Below are 24,405 nucleotides of genomic sequence, written 5' to 3' on the forward strand. Positions count from 1 at the left end.
TAACAGATCACTTGAAGACTATTTCAGGTGGCTATAATCTGATGGTGGAAGGACAAGAACCTTAAGAGTAGAAAGGGACAATAGCCACTTAGAAGTAGAATCCATAGGACTTGATTTTTGATCAGGTATTGAATTGTTGAGAGGAGGAAGATGTCGACGATAATGTCTAGGTTTGGGGCATACACACAGCAGGTGTCATTTACTAAGATGGAGTTCATGGAAGAAGAGATGTGGTACTAGAAGAGGTGGAAATGATGTCGGTTTTGATCTTCCTTTGTTTGAAATACACATGAGCTATCCAAATGGAAGTATAGTTAGATTTGTGTATCTGGAATTCAGAAAGGTCTACGTTGGAGATATAAATTCAGGAGAAAGCAAAGGGTGTAAGAAAGTCTCCCTGAAGGACATCACATCTAGGATAAGGACTGGCGAACCTGGATGTGTAGTCAGAGGGAAACCAAGGGAGTGTGAAATCCCAGAGGCTAAGAGAGTTGAATATTTGAAGTTATAAGTTATTCATATCTTTCTCAGCTCCAATATCTCTTCAAAAATTGTGAGTGATCTCCAGTTTTGAAAATGCATTCGCAAAGGGCGCGTGTCCAAACACAAATGTATCTGGGTTCAGGGATGTGGGGGCCAGTTTTTCCTCCCGCCCTAGATGGGATTAAGGCCGAGGAGAGGGTGGCCCAGACCACAGAGTTCGCATCTGCCACGTGGCCTCTGCAGGACCAGCTCCTTTGAAGGCCTGTGGATCCGTACCCGTAGCAGTGGGATTCCCAGGGGAAGCAAAGGGGTCCAAGACGGGCGATACTCACCAAGTCTGAGACGTGGCATTGACAGACACCCACAGTAGTCCGGGGGCGGGCCCGGAAGTGGCGTCGTCGCAAGTCCGCGGGGTGGGCCCTGGCTTCGCGGACTACAACTCCCGGCATGCCACGCGGTACGCGTCCTGGCGCCCACCACTCATCTCCTCCAGGATGGATAATGGGGCGGGAAGCAAGAGACGCTATATTCTATTGGTTGAGTCGTTCGCATTCTCTCGCCACTCATAGGTCTTTTTGTGTGTCCCTCAGAGTTTCGCGCTCTCCCACGTAACCTCCCCGGAAGTGCTTGGAATGCCTGCTCCGGTCCCTGGGGCAACGCGTCACAATAAACACCTGCAGCGCCGCGGAGGCGCGGGCAGGTTCTGGACGAGCCCGCGCGGGAAAAGCTGGCGCGTGGGTGGCTCGTGGCCTTCGTTGCTCCCGCAGCCAAATAAACCGGGACGAATTTATCTCCGAGGTCGTACAGGGTGTGCTCCTGAGAGGTGACTTCCTCCTCCTGGTCCCCGTGGCCGCCAGGTGTTGCCCCTCAGATACCCACCTGCTTCCCGCGTCCCTTTACCTGACAGGAAATCTGTCGTTCTCGCCACCCCAGCCAGAAGTTTTGTCCCCACCCTCGTCTCCGCGCGGCACTTCAGCCACACCTTCCGAGGGGAACGGGCCGGGGTGTGTTCTTGTAAACTCCCTGGGCTCTCCCTGCTGCTACCCGCCAAACTTACCAGGAGGGGGAGCTTGCAAAATGTGGGTTAAATAAATGAATGGGTGATTTTCTCAGTGTTGCTCTCGGAGAGTTTTGTGGAGAGTTAAGCAGTGAAGGTGGAGCCCAGAGCTTTCTTACCTCCTGCTCTCCCTCTGTGATTGTTGCCTGCCAGACACGCAACTTCGTGGTAGGGAAGAACTAAACTCAGAGCACGGTGTCTGCCTTGCTGGAGCAAACAGGGAGGGTGTGTGGGGTGTGTGTGTGTGTGTGTGTGTGTGTGTGTATGTTTCTTTCATTCATTCATTCATTCATTCATTCATTCATTCATTCATTCTCTCTAGCACGGTGTCTGCCTTGCTGGAGCCAACAGGGGGGTTGTGTGTGTGTGTGTGTGTGTGTGTGTTTCATTCATTCATTCAATCATTCTCTCTCCCTCCCTCTCCCCCAGTTGTTAAAGGATCCCTACACGTTGGTTCCAAAATAATAACTCATTTAATATCCATGATTAGAGCTTGGAAATTGAAGTCCGTGCCGCTATGATAGAATTCAGGGAGTGATGAATGAGCTAATATTCTAATACCATTGAAACAGCTTGCTTTAAATTTAAGGCAAAAGGCTTTAATTTGGATTTTACACTGGGAAGCATAAGCCAAGGTTTATTTTATTCATGAATATACTCCCAGTCCCTAGATCTAGCTGGTGTCTATAAAATATTAGGATGAAGTGGAGGCAAGTATTGTTAGCTCTTTGGCTCTACTTGAACATGTCTAATTAAAAACAAACAGACATGTAAATAGTTGCTTGTTTAAAGTGCTATTTCAAAAGAAAACTCACAGTTGCCATCTGCCCTTTAACAAATACTCTGAATTATCTGTATATTTTTGTTGGTTTTGTTCTTGCTTTTATGTTGCTTCACCACCTATGCTCCCCTACCTCCCACCCCTTTGTGAACTAATTTTGTTAGGGGCACATTAATGAAAAAACTCACGAAGTGTAGACAATGTTTACATGTACTATGGATTCTGAAAAGCTTTTCTTTCTTTTTTAAGTTTGTAATAAACATTAGCTTTTAATTAATATCGTTATCACAATGCTTTCTCCGAGTCCTGATTTATATGTGTGCCTCTCCCCTTCTGGACAGGAAATTCCTTTGAGTTTCTGCTCTTTCGGTCTTATGAAAACACCTGGCAGTATTGGGGTGGTGATGGAATAAGACAGTATGTGAAAAGAGGTCAGCAGTGAGTCTGGCACAAGTAGGCACTCCCTGATGGTGGGTAAATTTTGAAAAGGCTGATTCGCTTGTCCAGTCTTCAGAGCAGGAGCATCACTGAAAGGTTTATTTTCAACATGAGGGACCTTGAAGTATGTTGAGGTCATTTGATGTAAACTGAAATGTCTGCCTTATGTAATTATGGTTTAAAAATCTATCTTTACATAATATTTATACCCCAATGTGTAGATGTACTTTCATCATTTTCAACAGCTGAATGGAATGCAACAGATGCTGTCACACCTTTTCCTTTGTAATTTGTGGGCAGGTCACCAGGAACATCTAGAGGAAGGTTCATGGTGATAATTTTGCATCTTGTTCTTTTCCCCAGCCCCACAGTATGGCACTATTGTTTTATAGTGAATGTTAACTCTTAGACTGAAGTTAGTTTGGACTGAAATTTAGTAATCACTTTTCCCTTTAATTTTTCAATGTAAAGTAGGATTTTGTTACAAAAGAAGTAGTGCTAAGAAGGCTTTTGAAGTCATCAATATAGAGAAGACAGCCATAGGAAGCAGCCATGCCTGTGGAAGGAGGAAAAACGGATATGGAGAGGATTGGCCTCTTCAGTGAGATGGAATATATTAGTATTGGTGATAAGTATGTGTCACGATTTAACCGTAAGTATCTTGGTTTTATTTACAGCCTTGTAGTGGGTATTTTCTATATGGAATTTTGGATTTAATATTTGATGGTCCATATTTCAAAGCTTTAGATATGAAGTAGAATAAACTTGTGGAATTTCAAGAGTTAAAAAAATGACAGCTCACAAAAAAATGTTTTCCAGAGTACAGATGGGGAAGCATTAAATTAGATGACTTTTAAGGTTTCTTCTGGCTCTACTATTAGTCTATAACCAAGATTTTAATCTAAATATTAAAATGTTTTAATGAAGGCTTCTTGTCTTCTTTTCAATACAACCTTTAACACAGACCTTTCAGGAATATATTAGATCTCAAAACTCATTGACCCAAATCACAAGTTGAAATTTTTCTAAGTTATTTCTTATGTTCCCTTAATTACTAAACTCAGAAATTCCTAATTTATTTTTTAAAGGACCTTTTAATGAGTCTGCAAGCAAAAATAAACAGATGCTACCTGGGGGATCCAAAGAAATGTCAGATCTCCAGGCAGGTTATTTTGATCCCCACTTTGTAAGAATTTTTGAAGGTGAAGGCTATGTAAATATGAATCAAGTGAGGAGACAGCACATGATGCAAGAGGCCAAAAAAAATCTAGGCAAAGCTTTCCTCCCTAGTAGTGGAGATAAAAAGCCGTAAGTGTTTTGGGGGCTTAAATACATCTCCTGCATCTTTCTCTCTCTTTCCTAAATTGTTTTCCTATAGGACTTCCTAATATACAATTCATTTTTTAAAAGTGTGATTCTTCCGTTAATTTATCTTAGGTGGAGATAATTATATTGAGTGATTTAGTTTGACAGGTAATTTTTATTAGCGTCTCATCACATTGAATTTCTGATAATGTCACTGTTCTCCATTAGTTTATATTATAATAGCCAACTGAATAATAAAAGTAAATACGTTTGAAAGCTACAGATTAGGGAAAAATTGCCTTGGGTCATTATATCTGTGTCCTTGATTATTTTTTGTTTTCAAAAATGTATATAAAAATAAGAGATTAAGAAGAAGCCTTTTTTGACAAAAGCAATTTTTCAGAGGTGTGTTATTTAAAAATCATTGTGAAGATTCACTTGGAATTTAATAATATTTTAATTGTGATAATTGTCATTGTGAAGATTTATTTTTTAGTAATTTTAAATCATTAGTTTAACACGTAAAAGCACATCATATAGCTGAGCATTATGTTAATTCTTAAGAGCAAACTCTCAGTTAAATAGTTATGATAGATAAGGATTAATTGAAGTCTAATATTGTGTACTATTTTCTTAACATTAGTAAGGGTGTTATATTCTAAGTCAAAATTACTAAGTTTTTATTAAGAGTGGGAATTTCTTCTTTTTTTGTTATAATCTTTTCCCACCTTGGGTAGGTTTGAACTACTTTTATTATTACTTGAGCGTCTTCATTTTCTCCTTGGGTATAAATTCAAGCATGTATTTTTAATCACTAATTTATTTCTTTTTCATGTAATAAATGTATTTTACCCTTTTAATAATTTTTTATCCTCCCCCCCATGATGAATTTTGACCTTTCCTGGTAACAATTGGGAATGCTTCCCTAATAAATTAGTTTATAATATGCTTATATTCATTTGTCAACCAAGAAATAATAAATTCTATAATCAGAACAGTTTTCCTGTCTTTTAAAACTCAAAGATATTGAAAGCTATCTGTAATTGAGTAGAATATAGAAAATGTTTCCACAAAAGAGACTGGTATTTATTCATTCCTGAATTATAGAACCAAGGCTTTTAATAAATTCTACATACACTGTTTTTAATGCTTCCATGAAATCACAGATTATGTCTATGCATAGCTGTTTTTTTCTCTGTGATGTCATTTATTTCCTTATTACATTTTAGAATTTAATAACATATTCATAAAAAGCAATTAATGAAAACATCTCCTAATAGAATCTTTATTCATAGCCTGGAGATATTTTTTTTATGCCCCCTCCCCTGGAGATAATCATTAATGAATGTTGATGCCTTCCCAGTTTCAAAATTTTTAACTGAAGTGTGTAAACAGTGTCAAGTTTTGACAATAATGTTTTATTGGTCTTGTAGACTATTTTCAGATTATTGAAATGTGTTTATTTTAGTAATAACTTGGAAATTAGAGACTGTGACTGTTACTAACCTTAGTTATCTTTTTGTCATGGAAATTTTAAGGAAAATATCTGTTAATATAATGTGCTGGCTGATAAATGGTTTAATGATTAAATACTGTGGGCCCAGAAAATTTGACATTAAAATTGAAGAAAAGAAAGTATTTGGTTACATATTTTCCCCATAGTAAGGTACTAAACATAAACCAAAAAGAACAACATTAGCATCAAAATTCAATGAAACCTACTTTCATCATCAATGGAAATGATTATTTTAAGTATATGTTTTGAAAATATAGTTTCTAGGGTGTAATGACTGGAAGAAATTAGCCATTTTCAGCTAGCTTACCATAAAGTGCCTAAAATTTCATCTAAAAAACACAAGTGTCTATTTTTTGTTATAGCTAATTAATGGAAGCTATTCTAATTTCCCAGATATTATGAAGTCTTATTTATGTGGATCATTTGAAATAAGAATAAAAGTTAAAAAGCCTCAAAATTAGTGACTTTGAAAACTGGGGAAAATTAAATTAAAAGCTAACAAAAAATTTATTTTACCAAAGTTAGTCAATTCCATTGCCTATACTTCGCTGATTCGTACTCAGTCATTTTTTGATGAATTATAAAGTAACACAAAATTTACCATTTTAACCTGCTTTTAAAAAATTGTATTTAAGATCTGGATTAGGAAGCTACTATGGAACAATAGGTGGTCCAATTCCATTCTTCAGTGCACAGTCAAAACCCAGAGAAAAATATGAGGCACCTGGAAAGAATTTATACACAAACCCAGGAAAGAAAGGAACTGGTTATGGGTAATATGTTTTAAATACTTTTATATCATTTGTTTTGCATTAATAAAAGATTTCTGAACCCTGAAGTCACCATTATTTTTTTCCCTTCTTAGCTATGCAAATATTACCATAGGTAAACAGTTTTCACACTCTTCTGATTTGTATGATGCAGCAAAAGAAAATTATAAGGTAAAATGATCCATTTTACTTTTTTCAAATCTTATTTCACTGACTTAGAGAATTCACTTGTGATCTAGTTATGGCTTTGTTTTATCTGTTTGTATTACTAGGATAATGGCAGCCTAATATTGATGAATTATGATAAATTTACCTATTTGATATTAAATCTCTACATCTTTTCTGCTTTGTATCTCCCAGATAGTTAATATGAATTTATTCAGGTAATAAATAGATCTCTCTACTTAAAATAAATTTATGTACAAAATGAATATTCATAGTTGTGTTTGTTCATAAGTCAGCATAACTTTCATATTAAAAACAATGTAACAGAAATGTTTAAAAAAGTGAGCTATGCAGAATGTACTAAAAAAGTGTCCATGCATATATTAAAATTTAAAAGAAGATTTGACTCTAAAAGTTCCATTTTGAGTAATTTATGGCATATAATTTCAAACTATTTTGTAGAAAGACAATGAAGAACACCATCGTTCACTTAAAGGAACACCTTTCAAGTTAAATCTTTGCCCACGGGAATATTTTGATCCCAATCCTTATTTTACTGAGACTCCTTTACCACCAATTAAAAAAACAGAGATGAAAGAACCAACTGTACAACCTTTTAAACCCTCTTCTCCTGGTAAAAAGGTAAGTTAAAAATTTTAAAATGAAAAAATTATAAGTACTATCAATAAATTGCTTTTGAGTTATTTTATTACCCATGTAAAGATTTTGTCATTTGTTATGAAGGATATTATTTTTTTGTTATGAAGGATATTATTCTTTTGTCAATACAATCCCATTTGTATTGAAAATAAATTTTCAAATTTGTTGAAACTTTGATTATTTTGTGCGATTTAGGAACTTAATAATTTGATGTAATCAAAAATCTCAATCCTTTGTATTTAGTCTTGTCATTCTCAAAATGGCTTTATATTAGTCTTACATTTTGGCATTTAAATCTTTGTTTAAAATGCATTTTTATGCAAAAAGTAAGATAAGGTTACTTTGAGTTTTTCAAAATCCATTTTTTTTAATTGTAGGAGGAAACTGGGTGGAAGATGTATTCTATGTCTCTATTGTGGTAATGGTTTCAAAGGTGTATATCTATGTCAAAAACTCAGAATTATAAACTTGATTTTAAAATTTTGCGTATAATTTTTTCTTTATTTGGATTTGTTATTTTTTTCTATGATTGGCATTAAAAACTTTATTGAGATGACATTATTCTAAGATTATGTAAGATTTAGGAGTGCACCATTAAAAATCATCACGTACATATACTACATAAAGAAGATGTTAGTATGTTAAAATATCAGGCAGATTTCCTTCTTTTTCTGTATTCTGTTACAGATTAAATAGTACCAGAAATATCTATTCCTTGAAGACTTGAAATAATTCTTAAAGGAAATGTTTTCTAGGCTTAATTCCTGTCTACTGTCCATCTGTTTTCTTTCTTTTTGAGTAAATTTTGACATTTATGTTTTCTTTGAATTTTGACATTTATGTTTTCTTTGAAAATTATTTCATTCACGTTTTCAAATGTATTAGCATAGAACTTTATAACAATGCTATATTTTTTGATATTCCATATATGTATGGTTTTTCTCCATTCCTTTCTAATTCTAAATTATAATATAGGTTATCTAGTTAATGAAATTTTATAAAGTATCACCTGGAGGGTTTATTAATAGCATATATTTTTCTATTTTTAATTCATCCATTTTGTGTTATACATAATAATTTTATTTTTCTTAATTATTATTTGTTGCTCTTTAAAATAGTTTATGTGTCTTCAATCTGGAAAACTTGAAAAGTCACAATCATAACTTTCAATTGAATTAAATTTTCACTGTAAGAGAAAGGATGCCTAATTAAATGCATTATTATGATTCTACAGTGACTAAATCTAACATAAAGATAAAAAATTCATTAGATCATTTAAAATGTCAATGCAAATATTTGTTTTGTGTTTAGGCAAAGAATATTTTTATTGTAGTGGAGGGAGTGCAGAAAATATTTTGATTGAATTTTCTTACTGGCTGCTAGATTACATTTTTCTTGCTATTTCTTTTTTTCTTTCTTTTTTTTTTTTTAAATATTCCCTCCATCACTGCTGGATATTTGGCAAACTCATGTTATGCCAGGCTAGCAGTTAGACAAACCTTACCCTTGTTCTCTTCCCCCATCCTCTGGTTCTGAACTCTAACACATTCTCTACCAAAATAGGTACGACCTTGATCTCATTCCCTCAGTAATAAGCTTCCTGACTCCCAATAGGTGGTAACCTGATCAGATAAACTCTCAATAAAATATTAATGCGGACCTCCCCGGTGGCGCAGCGGTTGAGCGCTGGGTTGCGAAGCTGCCCGCAGCCTCTGCAGCGCCGGTTCGATCCCCGGCTGCTCCCTGGCCACCAGAGGAGGGTCCCACATGACGCGCAGACCTCTCCTGCCGCCTGCTGCTCCCCTCAGCAGTGTACTTTGGTCCTTCTGCCTGCTCTGCTCCCTACTCTGGCTCTGGTGAATTCTCTCACCCTCCCGCGCTTCTTACTGTACCCAGTGCATGTATAAACAAACAAACAAACAAACAAATAAATAAATAATACATGCCTCTTAAAAAAAAAAGTAAAATATTAATGCCTGGCAATAATTTAGAATATTACTTTCCCTTAAACATTTGCATTCTAATAGAAAACTGTTGAAAATGTAGTTACTTGCATAAACTTGGTAATAAACTCTTTCCTAGTATTTGAATAAAATAGGACATACAAATGTAAAATCAACTCCATAGACAACACACAGACATGTATGTACCTCTTCATAATCTAATTTTATTAGAAGCATTTTACAAAATCATATTAAGTTGCCCATTTTTTATTTGTAGGCTGGTGGAATGAAAGCAGGAACATTTGACCCTTACCCTGCACATTCTGCTGACCCTTATGTGGTTAAATTGGAAGATCAGATTGCCGGCAAAACTGCCAAGATATTTCATCCACCAGGAGGACCAAAAAGCAGACCAGTTGAAAGTATAATGACTTTGAATGTCAGAAGGTAGGAATATCTTACAACTATTCCATACACTAAGAAATACTGCTTTTTAACTTCTAGATTTCTTCAAGATCTTTTGTTTATACATACCTTAGGAAATGACAAATTTAGGTGACTTTAGAAGTCACAGCTCGTTCCATATATCTACTTTTCCTTGTAGAAGTTCTTATCTTCTGAAATTCCCAATTGAAAAAGTTCAATTTGTACCAAACTATTCTGTCCATAATTTTAAAGCAAATCTTTAGTACCTTATTATGATACAAGTCTTTTGAGACTACTTAGATATTTACAGATTAGTTAGTAGTATTTATTAACTCTGTTTCTCAAAAGGGGTTTTGGATCCTTATTATCTTTATGTGGGCTACTGGCTCTCAGTAATTTTGAGAAATTCTAATCACACTTAAGATTTCTGTCCTTTACTTTGAAATAATCTATGAAAACAATAAATATTCTGGGGCCTCCCTGGTGGTGTAGGGGTTAAAATCTCAGTGCTATCAAGCTGTCACCAGCCACTGGGGCACCACTTCCATCCCCAGCGAGGGAGCTAGCCCACAAGGCACAGTAGACCTCTCCTGTCTTGCCTCCTGGCTGTACCCCTCAGCAGTGTATTTCAGTAGATCCGCCTGTTCTGCTCCCCACTCTGTCTCTGGTGAGTCCTCTCACCCCTCCCCCATACCTTTGGCCTACACCCTAGTTCTTATATGCATAAATAAAATAAATCTTTAAGTGAATAAATAAATATTCTAGCTGATTAAAAATGCTGTCAACATTACTTCAAAAGTTCTTTGAGTTTCAAAAGTATATTATTAAAGTATTTTGAAACTTCAATTTTACCCAGGTTTTGAGCACTCTGAAAACTGAAAAGAAGTTCTTGGGAATTCAGAATATAAGTTAGAAAAGGACTATTCAATATTGTGTGTGTGTGTGCTCATGCACGTGCAGGTGCATGCGCATGCTGGTGCACGAGATCATCAATAAGAATTTATTGGAGGGCCTTTCTTGCCATTGAAATTTTAATGCCAATGAGGCTATTTTACATATTTCTAATTTCAATATAGTCATATAATAGATTAGATAAAGGACATGGAATTCATTATTTTCTTTATAAATAACATGTGATCATATTACTAGTGATTATAATATGAACACCATTATTATATCACAAAATAAGCCTGCCCTTTATATGACAGTTGTGTAATTGAACTGTCATCCGCAGAAATAATATTCTGCATCAGTAGAGTATTGAACTTGTAGATAACAACATATGGACCTTTATTCCATGCTCCTTGACATTTATCATTTGACAAGCTGCTTATTAGTACTTTGTTCAGCTTTATATCTATAATAGAACAGATAGTAAAATCAGTGTTCTTCACTACACTCACCCTCAAGTAGAGTTTTTTTTTTTCTTGGCTATTGGGGGAGGGATGGTGTGTTTCACATTTTGTGTTCTTTTCTACCTGGAGAACAGACCTAAGAAAGTTCTGTGATGTCATAGTGTAGTTTGGGGCAAAGAAAAGAGTAACTATTTTGAAAAAATCAGAAGTTTATTTATGTTAAATAATTTTGAATTTTATTGAACTCTCTCTTTTTATATTATCACCAGTATTATCATAAATCAAGTTGTAGCTTCTTTTAGCATAATTTTAAAACTATAAACCTCGGGAAAATAGTATTTAAAATTGGTTCCACAAGCCAATTTTTCCTTCTTAAATTACGTTTCAAAAGTATATCTGACTTATTTAAAGAGAAGTTTTTAATTTGGTGAGAGAATTTTTTTGCTTTTGAATCGTTAATATGTTTTAAAATAGTTTTGAATTTTCTTCTGCAAATGTTTTTACAAGAATGTACAGATATATTTACCTTTACCTATAAAATTAAATGTGCATTTACTTTCCATTTTAGGGCACTAAATATAAAGAATTACAAGACTGCTTCACTACAGTCCTACTAGCATCTGGAAGACATAAGCTTTCTAGATCCTGACTACCAGTAATTCATTATCAAGTGCTAATTAGTTGAAAAAAAATGTAGAGATAGCTCAAACATTTAAATGAAATTTAAGCCTGCAACTCTTAATATTCTTCCTTGTCCTAATTCTACTACTAAATGTTTAAACAGAATTTGTTAACATTAGTGTATGATTGTTGATTTATGTTTAGATCTCTTTCCAAGGAGAATATAATGTTTAGCAATTTTATAAAATTTTGAAGTGTAGTCTGTAATTTGAAAATGTTAAAAAAATTACAGGCACAAAGACAATTACTGATATTGACATAGTGGGCAATTGGACAAAGTAAAATATTTACAAAAACCAGTGGATATTAAGAAATACAGTGAGGGTTCTGAGGCAAAGAGGGAGGTGAGGAGAGTGGAAGCAGGAAGGCTACTGAGAGAGAAAAGATTTGAGGATGTGATGGTAGTGGTAATCTTGGGACAACAGTTTGAAAAATGTTTCCCACAAGAATTGAAGTCTATGTCCCTAAAGTTTTTATTCACTAGTCCTTGTTCTGCTCAGAAATATATAGGACAAAACAGTACTTTTATACAGGACCACTCTTCACATCTTTTAAGGTAACTTTCATTTTTCTGGGTGATAGTCTTAGGGTTTTCAGTTCCTTCACCACTCAGTCCATATACAACATGATACTCTGCCCAAAATGATAAGGGTTAGATTGAAAGTACTATTTCTCATATGGTCTGATCATCCCAGACTAGATATGACTGATCTGTTCTATTTTTAAAATATATAGTGTTCATGTTACTGCAATCTAAGATCTCCACACTCTCTTCAGTCGATCTTACTTTTGTAGGCCAGAGGTGCTGGTGAGGGTGGTTGGGTGTGTGAGAGGATTCACCAGAGATAGGGGAGCAGAATAGGAGGATCAAATGAAATACATGAAACATACTGCTAAGGGGAGCAGTGGGTGAGACACGAGGGGTTTGTTGTGTCATATGTGGGTTAACTCTGGTTGGGAATCGAACTCATGCAGCAGTGGCTGGTGATAGCTTGATAGTGCTGAGACTTAACCCCTAGGCCACCAGGGAGACCCCTGTGTGGTTCTTTTCATGTTGCCTATAGAAATTGAAACTTGGAGAAAAAATGTAAAAATGCTGATACTATGGGTACTGCTATTGTTGTCAGTAACAAACTGTCCTTTAACCCAAGAATCTTCTGTCTTTCACCCAGAAACCCATAACACGGGTTATGACTGTAAAGCACAGGCAAGTACAGGGGGACCCACACTGAGAAAAATTTTGTTATGTAAAGGGCAGTTCTGAGACATTGAATTCTTTGTGGAATAACAGAAATTATAAGATATTTGCAACACACCGGTGAAAGTGAACAAAAATTGCACTATAACCTATGAAACTGCAGCAGGTTACCATTTTATGTGTTGGGCAAGATCTTAGACTCTCCACAGTTCTTAAAATTATTAACCCAATTCCATTTCTAATTTGAGAAACTAGTTAATCAAGTATGAGATAATTGTTGCCACATGTAAAAAGGAATTAAAAATATCTCATGGGGAAAAAATACTTGAACAAGGATTTTGAAATAACTGAGTTTAGAAATTTATTTACATATCTTGGATGGAAGCATTTGATAGAGTTTACTTGGAATTCCTGGAAAAAAAGAAGAATTATTTTAAAGCTGAGAGTGGTAAGCATACTTAAGAAAAAGAATAATACAAAAAAATCCCTGCCCCTTGACAAAGTTGCTTTGTGCATATATAATGTATAAGTTAATATAAAACAACATGAATTTTATTAAAAGCACAGAATTCCTAAATAATTGCACTATATTATAAATTGGATACAAATCTTACAAAAATAAATTATAGTCATCTTAAAAGTCTCCTTATTACAGTACTCTGGCTAGTGCCCAATAGGCCACAATAATTTTAAATACTTTTCTGTCGAGCCACCACAATATATTTACCTTTCAAATCAGGAGCAAATGGCCGACTCCTAGGACTAGATTTGTCTTCATAGGTTTCATATTTCTCAAAATGGAACTTCTCTCTTCTTGAAATGTAACTCATTTTTGGTAGGTCATTATGCGTACTACAGATTTTTTCACTTAGATTTAAATATTCTCTCTGAAGATTCCGCATCTCAAATTCCAAGGTATCCCTTTCATTTTCTATACTTCTTACATAGTTTTCTAAAAGTATTTTGTCTTCTGCAAGTCTACTGATGCTATTTTCAAATTTTATATTTTCCTGACTATGTTTTTTTAGTTCTTCTTTTAGAATCTGATTATCTGTTTTAATTTCCATTACCATTTTTGATAACATTTCACATTCATTTCCCATTTCGGACAAACTATTCTTATAAATATTTGCTTCTGATTTTGCATTTTGAATTTCTTTTAGAAAATTCTCATTGGTGGTAGATTGGTAGGTTTGAATAGTCTCAATTTCTCTTTCCATCATTTGTCTAGCGGCAGTGGATTCTTGTAATGTTGTTTCAAGAGTAAGTTTTTCATTTTTAAATGTTTCGATCATTTGAAGAAGTGTCTCTTGTTCAGTTGTTGCTAATATTTCTCTTTCTTTTAGCTGCATTATCTCTAGCTGATTTTCTTTAAGTTCATTTTCAAGTGAGCTTTTTTCCTTTAGAAGCTGGTATGTTTTCTTTTCTAACATTTCCTTTTCATCTTTTATCAATAGCATACTTGTTTTCATTGATTCCATTTCTATACTCATTCGATTATTTTCATTATTGACAATGGCCATGTCATTTTGAGTTTTATGTTCCTTACTTTTCATTTGATCTAACGTTTCGATCATTTGTTGCTTCTCCAAAGAAAGTTGACTGTTTTTTTCCTCTAGAGTTTTAGTTTGTTCTTGGAGAACATTATATTTACTAATTATTTTTTTCAATTCTTTAAGACATTCTTTGCCATCATCTTCTGTTTTCATTAACTTGGACAGAATAGTGTTCTTTTCTTCAGCCAGATTCTTAACTTGCTTTTCATATGTTTCAATTTTCTGTATCAGAGATTGTGTGGTAAAGACAAGAGGTTTTATTTTGGTCTTAAGGATTAGATTTTCATTTTCCAGTTCTGTTACCTTTTTCTGTATGTGCATAGATTCTTTCAGGTAATTCTGCAAGTACTGAATTTTTGCAACACACTGCTCAGTAACAGAATTGACTTTGGATGTTTTCTCATTTTCAAATATTATTGCTCCTTGTTTTACTACACATGGTTGTCTTTCTTTGTTATTTACTTCATATTTTGTTGGCTCAAATAATGACAGTGTATGTCTTGGAGCTCTGGAATGGAATTTCAAATCTGTAATATTCTTGCCTGTAATAGGGATTTCTTTGTTTTTCTCATGCTTTCTTCCCCTGTGTATTTCACTCTTAGATAATTTTTTACATTTCCTGCAAAAATTCACATGGAATTTTGACACACTTTCTCTGAGTGGGAGTAATTTGTGTACTAAAGCCTCTAATTCTGAAATTCTCTTTGATTTCATATCTTCATTTAAGTCACTTTCTATATTTTCTTCCTTAAAATTAATTTCCCTCTTATGAACAGGGTCATATTTATCATTACTTTGAACATTTGTATCAGCTTTTAAAGTCTGAAGTTCATTTGTAAGTGCTAGTTCCCGATTGTATGACTTTTGAAGCTCTTCCTTCATTTGTTTGATAGAATGGCAAATATCTTCTAAATTTTCACAAAATCCATGCTTGAGAAAAGGCACATTCACTTTGGACTTCTCCAAAATGACTGCATCAGCTTGAGACATCACATCTTGAGATGCATTAGGTAGAAAACTATAAAGGTTATTATAATTCTTCAATATGTCATAATTTTCTGAAGGATTCATAATTATGTTTGAAGCTGAATTATCTGTTGAAGTTTTCAGAGTTGATATGTCCTTGAAGTGTATCTGGGATGGAATATTTATATCTGGAGAGAGACTGTTAATACTGTTGCTATTGGATTTTTCTTCCACTGAATGAAGAGTCCTGGAATCTTCAAAATGAACTTTCTCCTTAGAAAGGACTTCATCCTGATGCTCTACAGGCTAGTAACAATAAAAAAGCCTACAATAAATGTCCTATCATTTGTCAGATGCTGGAAAAATTAATATTTTGTTGTGGATTAATTTAACAACTACAACAAACATTTTACCCATTTCTATATCAAAAAGACTTCCCAAGTATGGTTTACTTCTCCAGTAAATTTAACGACAGTTGTTTTGATATCTGCAAAGACTTCATAATTGGCTTGGAATTTGCACCTAGGGAGGGATATACCTGGCCCAAATCCCACAATTTCAGAAATAGAAATTTAGCATTTCTCAGGAGAATGTCATTACATGGGAAAAACAGAATCAGTCAATTGGAAGTTTAAAGAAAATGAATATTCCCACTTTGGGGCTATCTGTCAACCTGATCTTGGAATCCCAGTTTTGGATGACTTTAGGGCTCTGACTATTTTGGAAACTTGAGTTCTAATCAGTATAAACATTGATTGCGGCCTAGACCTGTGCTAGGGAATTCACTTAGGTCTAGTCAATCCTAAAAGTAGAAAAGCTTGTAAGTAGTCATATAGATGGGTCACAAAAATTGTCTTGCATTTCCTTTTCTTGGGAATCTTTAGAATTGGCCACAGATTAGTATCTGGATTTAGCCGAATATCTTTCACACACTCCTAAACAGAAAAGGGTAAATTGCAGAAGTAGAGAGGTAAACTTACATCTTTTAGGATTTTCAAGATAGGGATTTCTTTATTTTCATTTCTGACAGTCCATTCGCTCTGTGAAGAAGGGGAAAACATAAAGGTAAAGACCAAAAGCTTGTAGTAACATTTTTGAAATATCTAAATACAGAAATTATTTCACACAGAGTAACATACCAAAGGCTTTTCAATGCATGTGTTGAATTCTAGATTTTTTTCTGGGCTAAATCGTGGGTTTTCTACTTCAATAATACTTTTGTTTAATATTTCACTGATTTCAGACTGTACCTTTAAGAGATAAATTGAGAATATTAGAATTTGCTTAGAGTCATAAACTTAAGAATATAGAAAAAACAGTAGACATAATCTGACAGAGGCGCCTCCCTGGTGGCGCAAGGGGTTAAGCACCACACTATGAAGCAATCTGCAGCCTCTGCAGCACAGGTTTGATCCCCGGCTGGCCAGGGAGAAACCACATGGCACAGCAGATCTCTCCTGTCTCACCCGCTGCTCCCTTCAGCAGTGTTTTTCAGTCAATATGCCTGTTCTGCTCCTTACTCGGTCTCTGGTGAATCCTCTCACCCCCCACACCTCTGGCCTGTACCCCAGCTCTTGTATGCAAAAATAAATAAATCTTTAAAAAAAAAATCCCTGAAAGGTACCTTTAAATTTCCTGCAGATTTCTCTCCCATCATATAGACTATAAATTAAACTTATTATAATGTCTGTGAGGAATATTAAGAAAATTATGCCTTCATTAAATGAGTATAAAAATGAGAAAAGGCTTAAATTTAAGAAAACTTTAAAACATTTTTATGAACTATATTCAGATTATTTTAGATAGTTGATTTTTAATTGTTGAATAAACCTGAGGCCTTTGATCTCTGTCATCAGGATGGAATCTACCCCTAGCTGTCACCCTCAGAAGCAGTTTATTTTCTCTTCCCATTTCCCTGCAGTTTGCTTTAGGGCCAGAATATTGGGATGAAGTTTATATGGCGTTGTTAGTGAATATATATTTTATTATTCAACCCACCTCTTCCCCCGTCAATATCTAATCCTACCCTTTTTTTTAATGATTTATTTATTTTTATACAAGAATTGGGGTACAGGCCAGATGCACGGAAGGGTGAGAGGATTCACCGGAGACTGAGCGGGGAATAGGACAGACTGACGAAATATACTACTGAGGGGTGCAGTGGGCAAGACAGTCTGCTGTGCCATGTGGGATTCTCGCCCGCCGGCCGGCCGGGATCAAACCCACACTGCAGAGGCTGCAGACAGCTTCCCAGTACAGCGCTCAACCACCTTTGCCACCAGGGAGGCCCCCTACCCTTTTGTTAACACTACTTATTTCTTCTGGGTGATGTCCATGTGTCTTTGGGGGGGTCCCACTTCTCTCTCCAGTGTAGGCATGTGAGTCAGAATTAACCAGTCAGAGCACTGCCTCTTTCTGGACAGAAGGTCAAAACCCTGCATATGACCCAGACTGGATCAGTCGGGTTTGGGCATTGGACCCCCTCATAAGCCTTTACAAGAAAAAGGCATGCTCTCCTCTCTAACTGCATTTAGGAGGATAAAGACCTGGAACATCTAGCAGCCCTCTTACCACCAAGTGGAGTCTGAGAATGCACTGCTGTGGAAAGCAGAGCCAAGATAAAGGCTGGGTCCTGATAACCAGTCCTGATCATGGGAATGAAGGCATCCCCAAAAAGAAAATCCCTAGGATTTTCAGTGACCTGAGCTAATAAGTACATGTTTTTCCCTTAGTAGTTTGAGTTAGATTTTATATCTTATAATGAGAGTTCCTACTTTCTTAGACTGTTTATAGGTGGCACTTTAGACATGTATTTTAAAAAACTGAGTGCTATTTCTTTTTGGTTCATATCCAAAAGCAAGTATACTGGAGAGAATGGAGTATTTTATAGGCCAATAAAATTTCAAACCTAGACTATATTGTGGCCTCCATTTTTATTATATTCTATATCAACTAATCAATTGGATAGTGATCATCAGCTTAGAAATGTGGGTTGGGATATTTTCTGTAAGTAGATTCAAGAACACATACCATGCTAACATTTTGCAAAGTCTGTATTCGTAGAGCTTGAAATGATTCCAATTGATGCTGAAGGGCCTGTAACAAAATTAAACAAGGCATTTAAATAATATTAGGTAGATGAACACATCACTGAATTGTCATGGTTTTCTTTTTATGTATTCCAAAGGATCACTTAAGGGTCAAGTGGCTCACATTCTTACTCATTCTTGCTAACTCTCCAGTTCACTTTCATGAAGGTTTTTGCAGAAAACCCATATACACTTAAGAGGTTATTTATTCTGAAAAAGATCAGCCTTCCACAGGTTTTTGGAGAAAATGAAATGAAATATACTCACTTTCAATGCTGATTGTGGTTGGATTTGATTTTCTGATTCTGATATGCAGCCATATTCTAAAAAGCACAATTGAATAGTCATATGATTTAATTCTTATATTATTAAGCCACAACAATGGAAAGCAGTCTCCTAACTCATGGGTAGTGAGAGCAAGATGAGAACCTTGATATTCACACTAGAAAGAACCCAATACTAATCACATAATAAGTTTAAAAGTAATTCTTGACTTAAAACTTGAAATTGTAGTCATGGTTTTACTTTGATAATAAATCATTACTTGCAATACCAAACTTGGTACTCTCAAAAACAGAGCTGTCTTTCTTTGCTTCTGGGATATAAACTGCATTCTTTTTGTTAAAAATTTTAATAATCCCCATGTTACAGGTGACCCTTGTCAAGTACCATAGAGTTCTCATTATATACAAAAGAGCCATGTAATGTTTTTCTTCCTCATCATAGAAATCCTGTCCTGACCTCAGGCTTCAGGCGCCCTCTTCTCTCAGCACCTCTGGGCGAGGATAATAGACATGCACTAGTAAGTTATGTCAACTGAGGATCCTAAAAACTTGGCCTTCAGCCTAGAGGCTACTGCCATCCACAGTGCTTTGTCCTTTCCTGACTTGCCACGCAGAACAGAGCCCCTCTCAGAGGCATGGAATCTCCTCAGGCCTCTCTTACAGAAGTGAGACTCCAACTTCAAAATTCTCAGATCCCCTTGGCTGGGAATTTACATGAGCTTATTCATGACTTATAGGAAAGATGAAAACTACAGCTCTTTGGTTATTTCAGACTAATGCCCTATACAGTGTCCTGCAGTCCACAAATACTTACTGTAAAAAAGTAGTATGCTTTGGAAAAACACTGTCTTTTTAGTCTCTCTTTTGGTATTCAGAGAAACAGTGGTGGTTAGCATGGTGGCTAAGGCTGGACTCCAGAGCCACGCTGCTCTATCATGGCCACCTGTGTGACCTTGGAGAGTTAGTGAACCTAACCTCTCTGTGGTTTTCTCACTTGCAAAACGGAGATAATGATGGCCCCTATTCCATAAGGCGTGAAGATTAGATGAGTTGATACACTTAGGTGCTTAGAACAGCATCTTTACAAAAGAAATGTGCTGCCAGCGGTGATTAGATCATGGCAATAATTACCTGAAATAAACAGTTGGGCCAGTAGTTTTAGGCAATGTAATTTTTACCTGTTTCACTGCCACCACTTTCCTTAACCCTCTCAGAGGAATTCAGGATCTTGGATGCTGAAAGGAGAACGCAGTCAACTTCATCCTCCTCCTGGTGATGCTTCTCTGCAACACAACCACAGGTGACTGTGGATTTGGGGGAGGAGGTGGGAGGTGAGGCGCGGGATTCCGGCCGCCGATGCCCTGAGCGGCCACGGGAGGGCGCGCTGGGGCCACGCAGCGGCGGCTGGAGGCGGGCAGCGAGGCCAGGGCGGGCTCGGCCGAGCCGGGGTGTGCTGCTGGTCGGGACCCCACAATCTGGGTGCTCTCCACTACCCAGGCCTTCCCCACGGCTCCCCCCACCCGCTCCCAGGACCCCGACCCGGCTGTTACCCGGACTCATTTTTGCTGCTGAAGCCCCCTCCCCAACTGCCTTCCCGAGGCTTTCCGCACCCGCGCTGCGAGCCCGGCATCCCGTTGCCTAGCAACGGGGCGGCCCGGACGCCGCCAGCGGAACTGTGTGTTGGGGGGCGGGGGAGTAAAGGGGGTGCGCCGGGGCAGAGTTCTGTGGGAGGGAGAGGAAGGTGCGCCTTGGGATCTGGGATCCTGGGTCCGGGGGACTCACCCAGCCAGACGCCCCCCTAACCCGCCGCCCCCCACCCCTTGGCGGTGGGACGGTCCTGTCCTTTGACGCGCCCTTTTAACCCCGGGGACTTCATTAGGGCGTTTCCCCTGCATCTTCCCAGCTGAGACTTGACCTCGAGTCTACACTGACTTAACATAGTGCCTGTGGGACCCAGGCTGTGGAGAAAGGGGGATGTTTGGAGACAGGCAAACACCCAGCAATGTCCCCCTTTTTCGTATTATTGTTTTATTGTTTGTCTGTTTGTGTTTTATGACTTTTCTGTCAACACATCCACCAGAGTAGTTTTAGCACCTGCGGATTTAAAGGGCTTAAGACCTATAGTGTGGGGCCTCCCTGGTGGTGCAGAGGGTTAAGACGCAACCTGCGAAGCTGTCGGCAGCCACTGCAGCATGAGTTCGATGCTCCGAACGGCCAGGGAGCAACCCACATGGCGAGGCAGACCTCTCCTGACTCACCCGCTGCTCCCCTCAGCAGTGTATTTCAGTCAATCTGCCTGTTCTGTTCCCTGCTCTGTCTCTGGTGAATCCTCTCTTCCCCCCATACCTCTGGCTTGTACTACAGCTCTTGTATGAATAAATAAATAAATCTTTAAAAAAAAAAGACCAATAGTGTGAAAGGACCTTTGTGTGCAGCAGTTAAAAGAACAGTTCTATTTACAGAAATGACCTTAAAATATCAATGCATTAAAATAGACATAGTAAAGATGTCTCAAAGGCAGCCATCTTCTTTTTTTTATTATTGTGACGTTCATTGTTAGAGGACGGAATTAAAATCTGTGCTTCAATTGAAAAAAAATCTGAGTCACAGAATTTCACAATCTTCAAATAGCACCTTGTAGGGAATCCACTTTCACCTGTTGACTAGCAGCTGCAGATTCAAGAAATCTGAAACAAGCTTCAAATGCAGTGTATAAAAACAAGCTAGTCAAATCTACTCCAGGCATTTTATTGCCAGATTAAAATACTTTTGAATTTTTTAGCTTTATAAGATCATTTTTAAAGTTGAGATTGTAAAGACGGTCTCAATCATCATTGGGATCTACAGGACTGTGGAAAAGCAACCAAACAGCTCCTAGGAAATAACTTTGGGCAATTGCTTTAAGACAAGTGCTTTGGTCTGGGAGGCTGGGGTGAAAACCTATGTGCTGATGACTTGGGAAGTCTTGGGTGGGTAAATGGATCTTTTACAACTCAAAGGCTTGATCCTAATGCAATTACCACTTGTAGGGTAAAGAGAATGTCAGGCTTTTCTGCCCTTCCACCATCAGGATAGATGATGGATTCTTGTCCTGAATGCATGCCTGATGGCGGGCACCTGGAATAGGGTGTGGGCATAGGTAGATGGGATTCAGCTGAGCTAAGACTGTGCTTTTAAGGGTGGCGTCATGGGGGGACGCCAGCAGCAGCAGCAGCAGCAGAAGCCGAAGCAGAAGCCGAAAGAGAAGCCGAGAAGCAGCAGAACGAACGCCAGACAGTCCAGATAAAGACTTGCTGGGGGCTGGGAGGCTGGCAGGCCTCCCAGCCAGCACCCCTGCCTGCCATATGCCTGGTGAACCCCAATAAAAGACCTGCAAAACTACTGAGGACTCTAACTGCTCCTTTACCCGGTCTGCATGGGATCAGAGAAACTGCACTGTGCCCAGTTCTGCCTTTACACCACTACACTCACTTTAAGTTGCTTTAGTGTTGATTTTAACCCTGTTTCATCTCCAGAGGAGACAGAACCCCATAACTCACTTAAGATAGCCACCAGCTTTGGCTCCTAGGAAGCTGATTGCTACTTCTCAGAGGAGTTATTTAGTGGTATGGTGGGATAATGAGAAAGTGGAGTTGGTGTTGTAAGACACTGGATGTAGTAAAGGGATAGACAGAAATACCAAGGCGTCCTGAGAAGGAATGGTGTAGGGGCAGAGATATTTTTAGGATGATGTACAGTTCTTGAGCGTGTGTGGAGACTGAGATGAGTCAGTGACAGAGATTAAATGGGAAAAAAGTAAGTTGGAAAGAGAATTTGAGGATTATCATAATGGACATGATCTGGATCAAGGAGACAGGATGAACAGACTCTTTGAACACGTGAAGTTTTCACATTTGATAGTTGATATAGGGCCTTCCTCTCTGACAGAGGCCAAAGCAACGTGGAATGCATTTCCTCTGGAACAAGGCACTTAGGTCAGATAAGAGCTTGTGATGTTTACTGAGGGTGAGTAAGTATTTATCATGAGGATATACACCTGGAGTTTTTGCAGCAGCAATGATACATTGATAAAGATCGATTACCACATTCTTTCTAGGGTTCCATGTGTCTAAGATACTTGAATTATTCAGACGATCATCTCAATTCTAGTATAATCTGTGAAGGCTAAATGGAACAAATAGCTGAATTGGGCATAAACCTGATATGGACCTTTTGTTCCCATTCATGATAATGATGTCATTTGCAAGCTGCATAACGGTCTGAATTTTCTGCATATCTTCAAATTTTCTTCCTTCTTCTTTTTTATGCTTGAGATTCAGACAACACAACCTCTGAAGGCAATGATGTCATGATAATAAAGAGTAATGTTGTAAGTAGCAGTTCCCTAGGACTAAATTCCAACCTGTTTAAAGGATAACTTGGTAGATTTTTTGCAACTAGTTGCTAATAGAAGAGACCCAAAGTTCTGCTTATCTTGGAATGCTCTATGTTGGACAAACTTTAGATTATCTTATGTAGAGATGAGTAAACTGCCTGGCACATTAACCACTGAGCTTCACTCTGCTTACACAGGTGCGAAACCATGTGCTGACTTGAACTGTTTTTTATTCAATCATCCTCTTGTAGAGTCTAGCCACTCTATCCTTTGTTTATTCTGAAAAAACAATTTAGTCAATCATGAGTCTAAAGTTTGGATGCTCACATCTTATCACATTTTCATTGATCAGGGTTAGCTTTAATAAGTTTATAAGTCTAAACATAGCAACCAATCTGTTTTCGAGGAAAAGATGTTATTTTGTGAGCTCAGTCAAAACTGATGGGCACTCTGGGTTCATGGCATGAATTCCTGTATAGAATGTGTAAATTCATTATTAAAAGACAAAATGCTAGAGTAGGGGAAATGCTTTTTTCCCCCATTTGTTTGCTTTTTAAAAAGTTTTAAATTCTTTTCCATTTTAACACTGCTGTTTTCATTCTGTGCTTTATATATTTGAAAACAATTTTCATGTCGCATGCAATTCTATATATTAATTCTGAGGCTAATTCTTCTATATGTTTAAATATCTAGATTTAATTGTTCAAAGGATAATTTTTATCAAATATGATGAGCATGCAATTTCCCCCTCCTTTTTTCCTTTCATAATCTGAACATGTAATTTTAGGGCATGCTTTACATGTCTGAGTTACTACAGTTGAGCTATATTTCTCCTGAATTTCAGATTAGAACTATACTACCCTTTAAAAACTATACTACTTTTTTCACTATTTAAAAAACATTATTAAATATCTGAACTAAGCAGTTCATTTTGTATACTACACATAAAATATGTAAAAGATAATTTTAAGGAAAATACTGTCTGATGTCCAACATACAACGTACATTAATGTACAATATAATGTCTAATGGATGTTTTCTCTTGAGTCTTTAATTCTGAAATTAACCTCTTTTTAGTATGGCACACTTATCCTCAAGTGTGCTTCCTGACTCCAGCTCGGAGATGCTGTTTTACCTTCTACAGACAACAGCTAACAGACTTCTTTCTGCTGGAAGGGGCTGTTGGTGTGAGTGTGGGAGCAAGAGACCTCTGGGCACTAAGTTCTTCCCAAACAGCTTCCATTCACTCCTCGTATACAAGAACTGGGGTATGGGAGGGTGAGAGGATCCACCAGAGACAGAGTGGGGAACAGCACAGGCAGACTGACTGAAATACACTGCTGAGGGGAGCAGTGGG

At 37.2% G+C, this 24,405-nt stretch overlaps 2 protein-coding genes across 2 annotated transcripts; one reads left to right on the forward strand and one right to left on the reverse strand.

Moving 5' to 3' along the window:
• Positions 1-3,311: 3,311 nt before the first annotated feature.
• Positions 3,312-11,516, forward strand: CFAP96 (cilia and flagella associated protein 96; the record flags this gene model as incomplete). Its single annotated transcript, XM_084231762.1, has 7 exons — positions 3,312-3,411; positions 3,848-4,067; positions 6,216-6,353; positions 6,446-6,521; positions 6,978-7,157; positions 9,396-9,565; positions 11,468-11,516. The coding sequence occupies 7 exons, from the start codon at positions 3,312-3,314 to the stop codon at positions 11,514-11,516; spliced, it is 933 nt and encodes a 310-aa protein (XP_084087888.1).
• A 1,623-nt stretch (positions 11,517-13,139) lies between these two features.
• CCDC110 (coiled-coil domain containing 110) lies at positions 13,140-20,233 on the reverse strand (the record flags this gene model as incomplete). Its single annotated transcript, XM_084232565.1, has 7 exons — positions 13,140-13,189; positions 13,506-15,606; positions 16,281-16,340; positions 16,440-16,550; positions 18,331-18,396; positions 18,657-18,712; positions 19,852-20,233. The coding sequence occupies 7 exons, from the start codon at positions 20,231-20,233 to the stop codon at positions 13,140-13,142; spliced, it is 2,826 nt and encodes a 941-aa protein (XP_084088691.1).
• Between the last annotated feature and the right edge of the window lie 4,172 nt (positions 20,234-24,405).

Source organism: Talpa europaea, assembly GCF_964194135.1.
Source record: "Talpa europaea genome assembly, chromosome: 4".
NCBI classification, from domain to species: domain Eukaryota; kingdom Metazoa; phylum Chordata; class Mammalia; order Eulipotyphla; family Talpidae; genus Talpa; species Talpa europaea.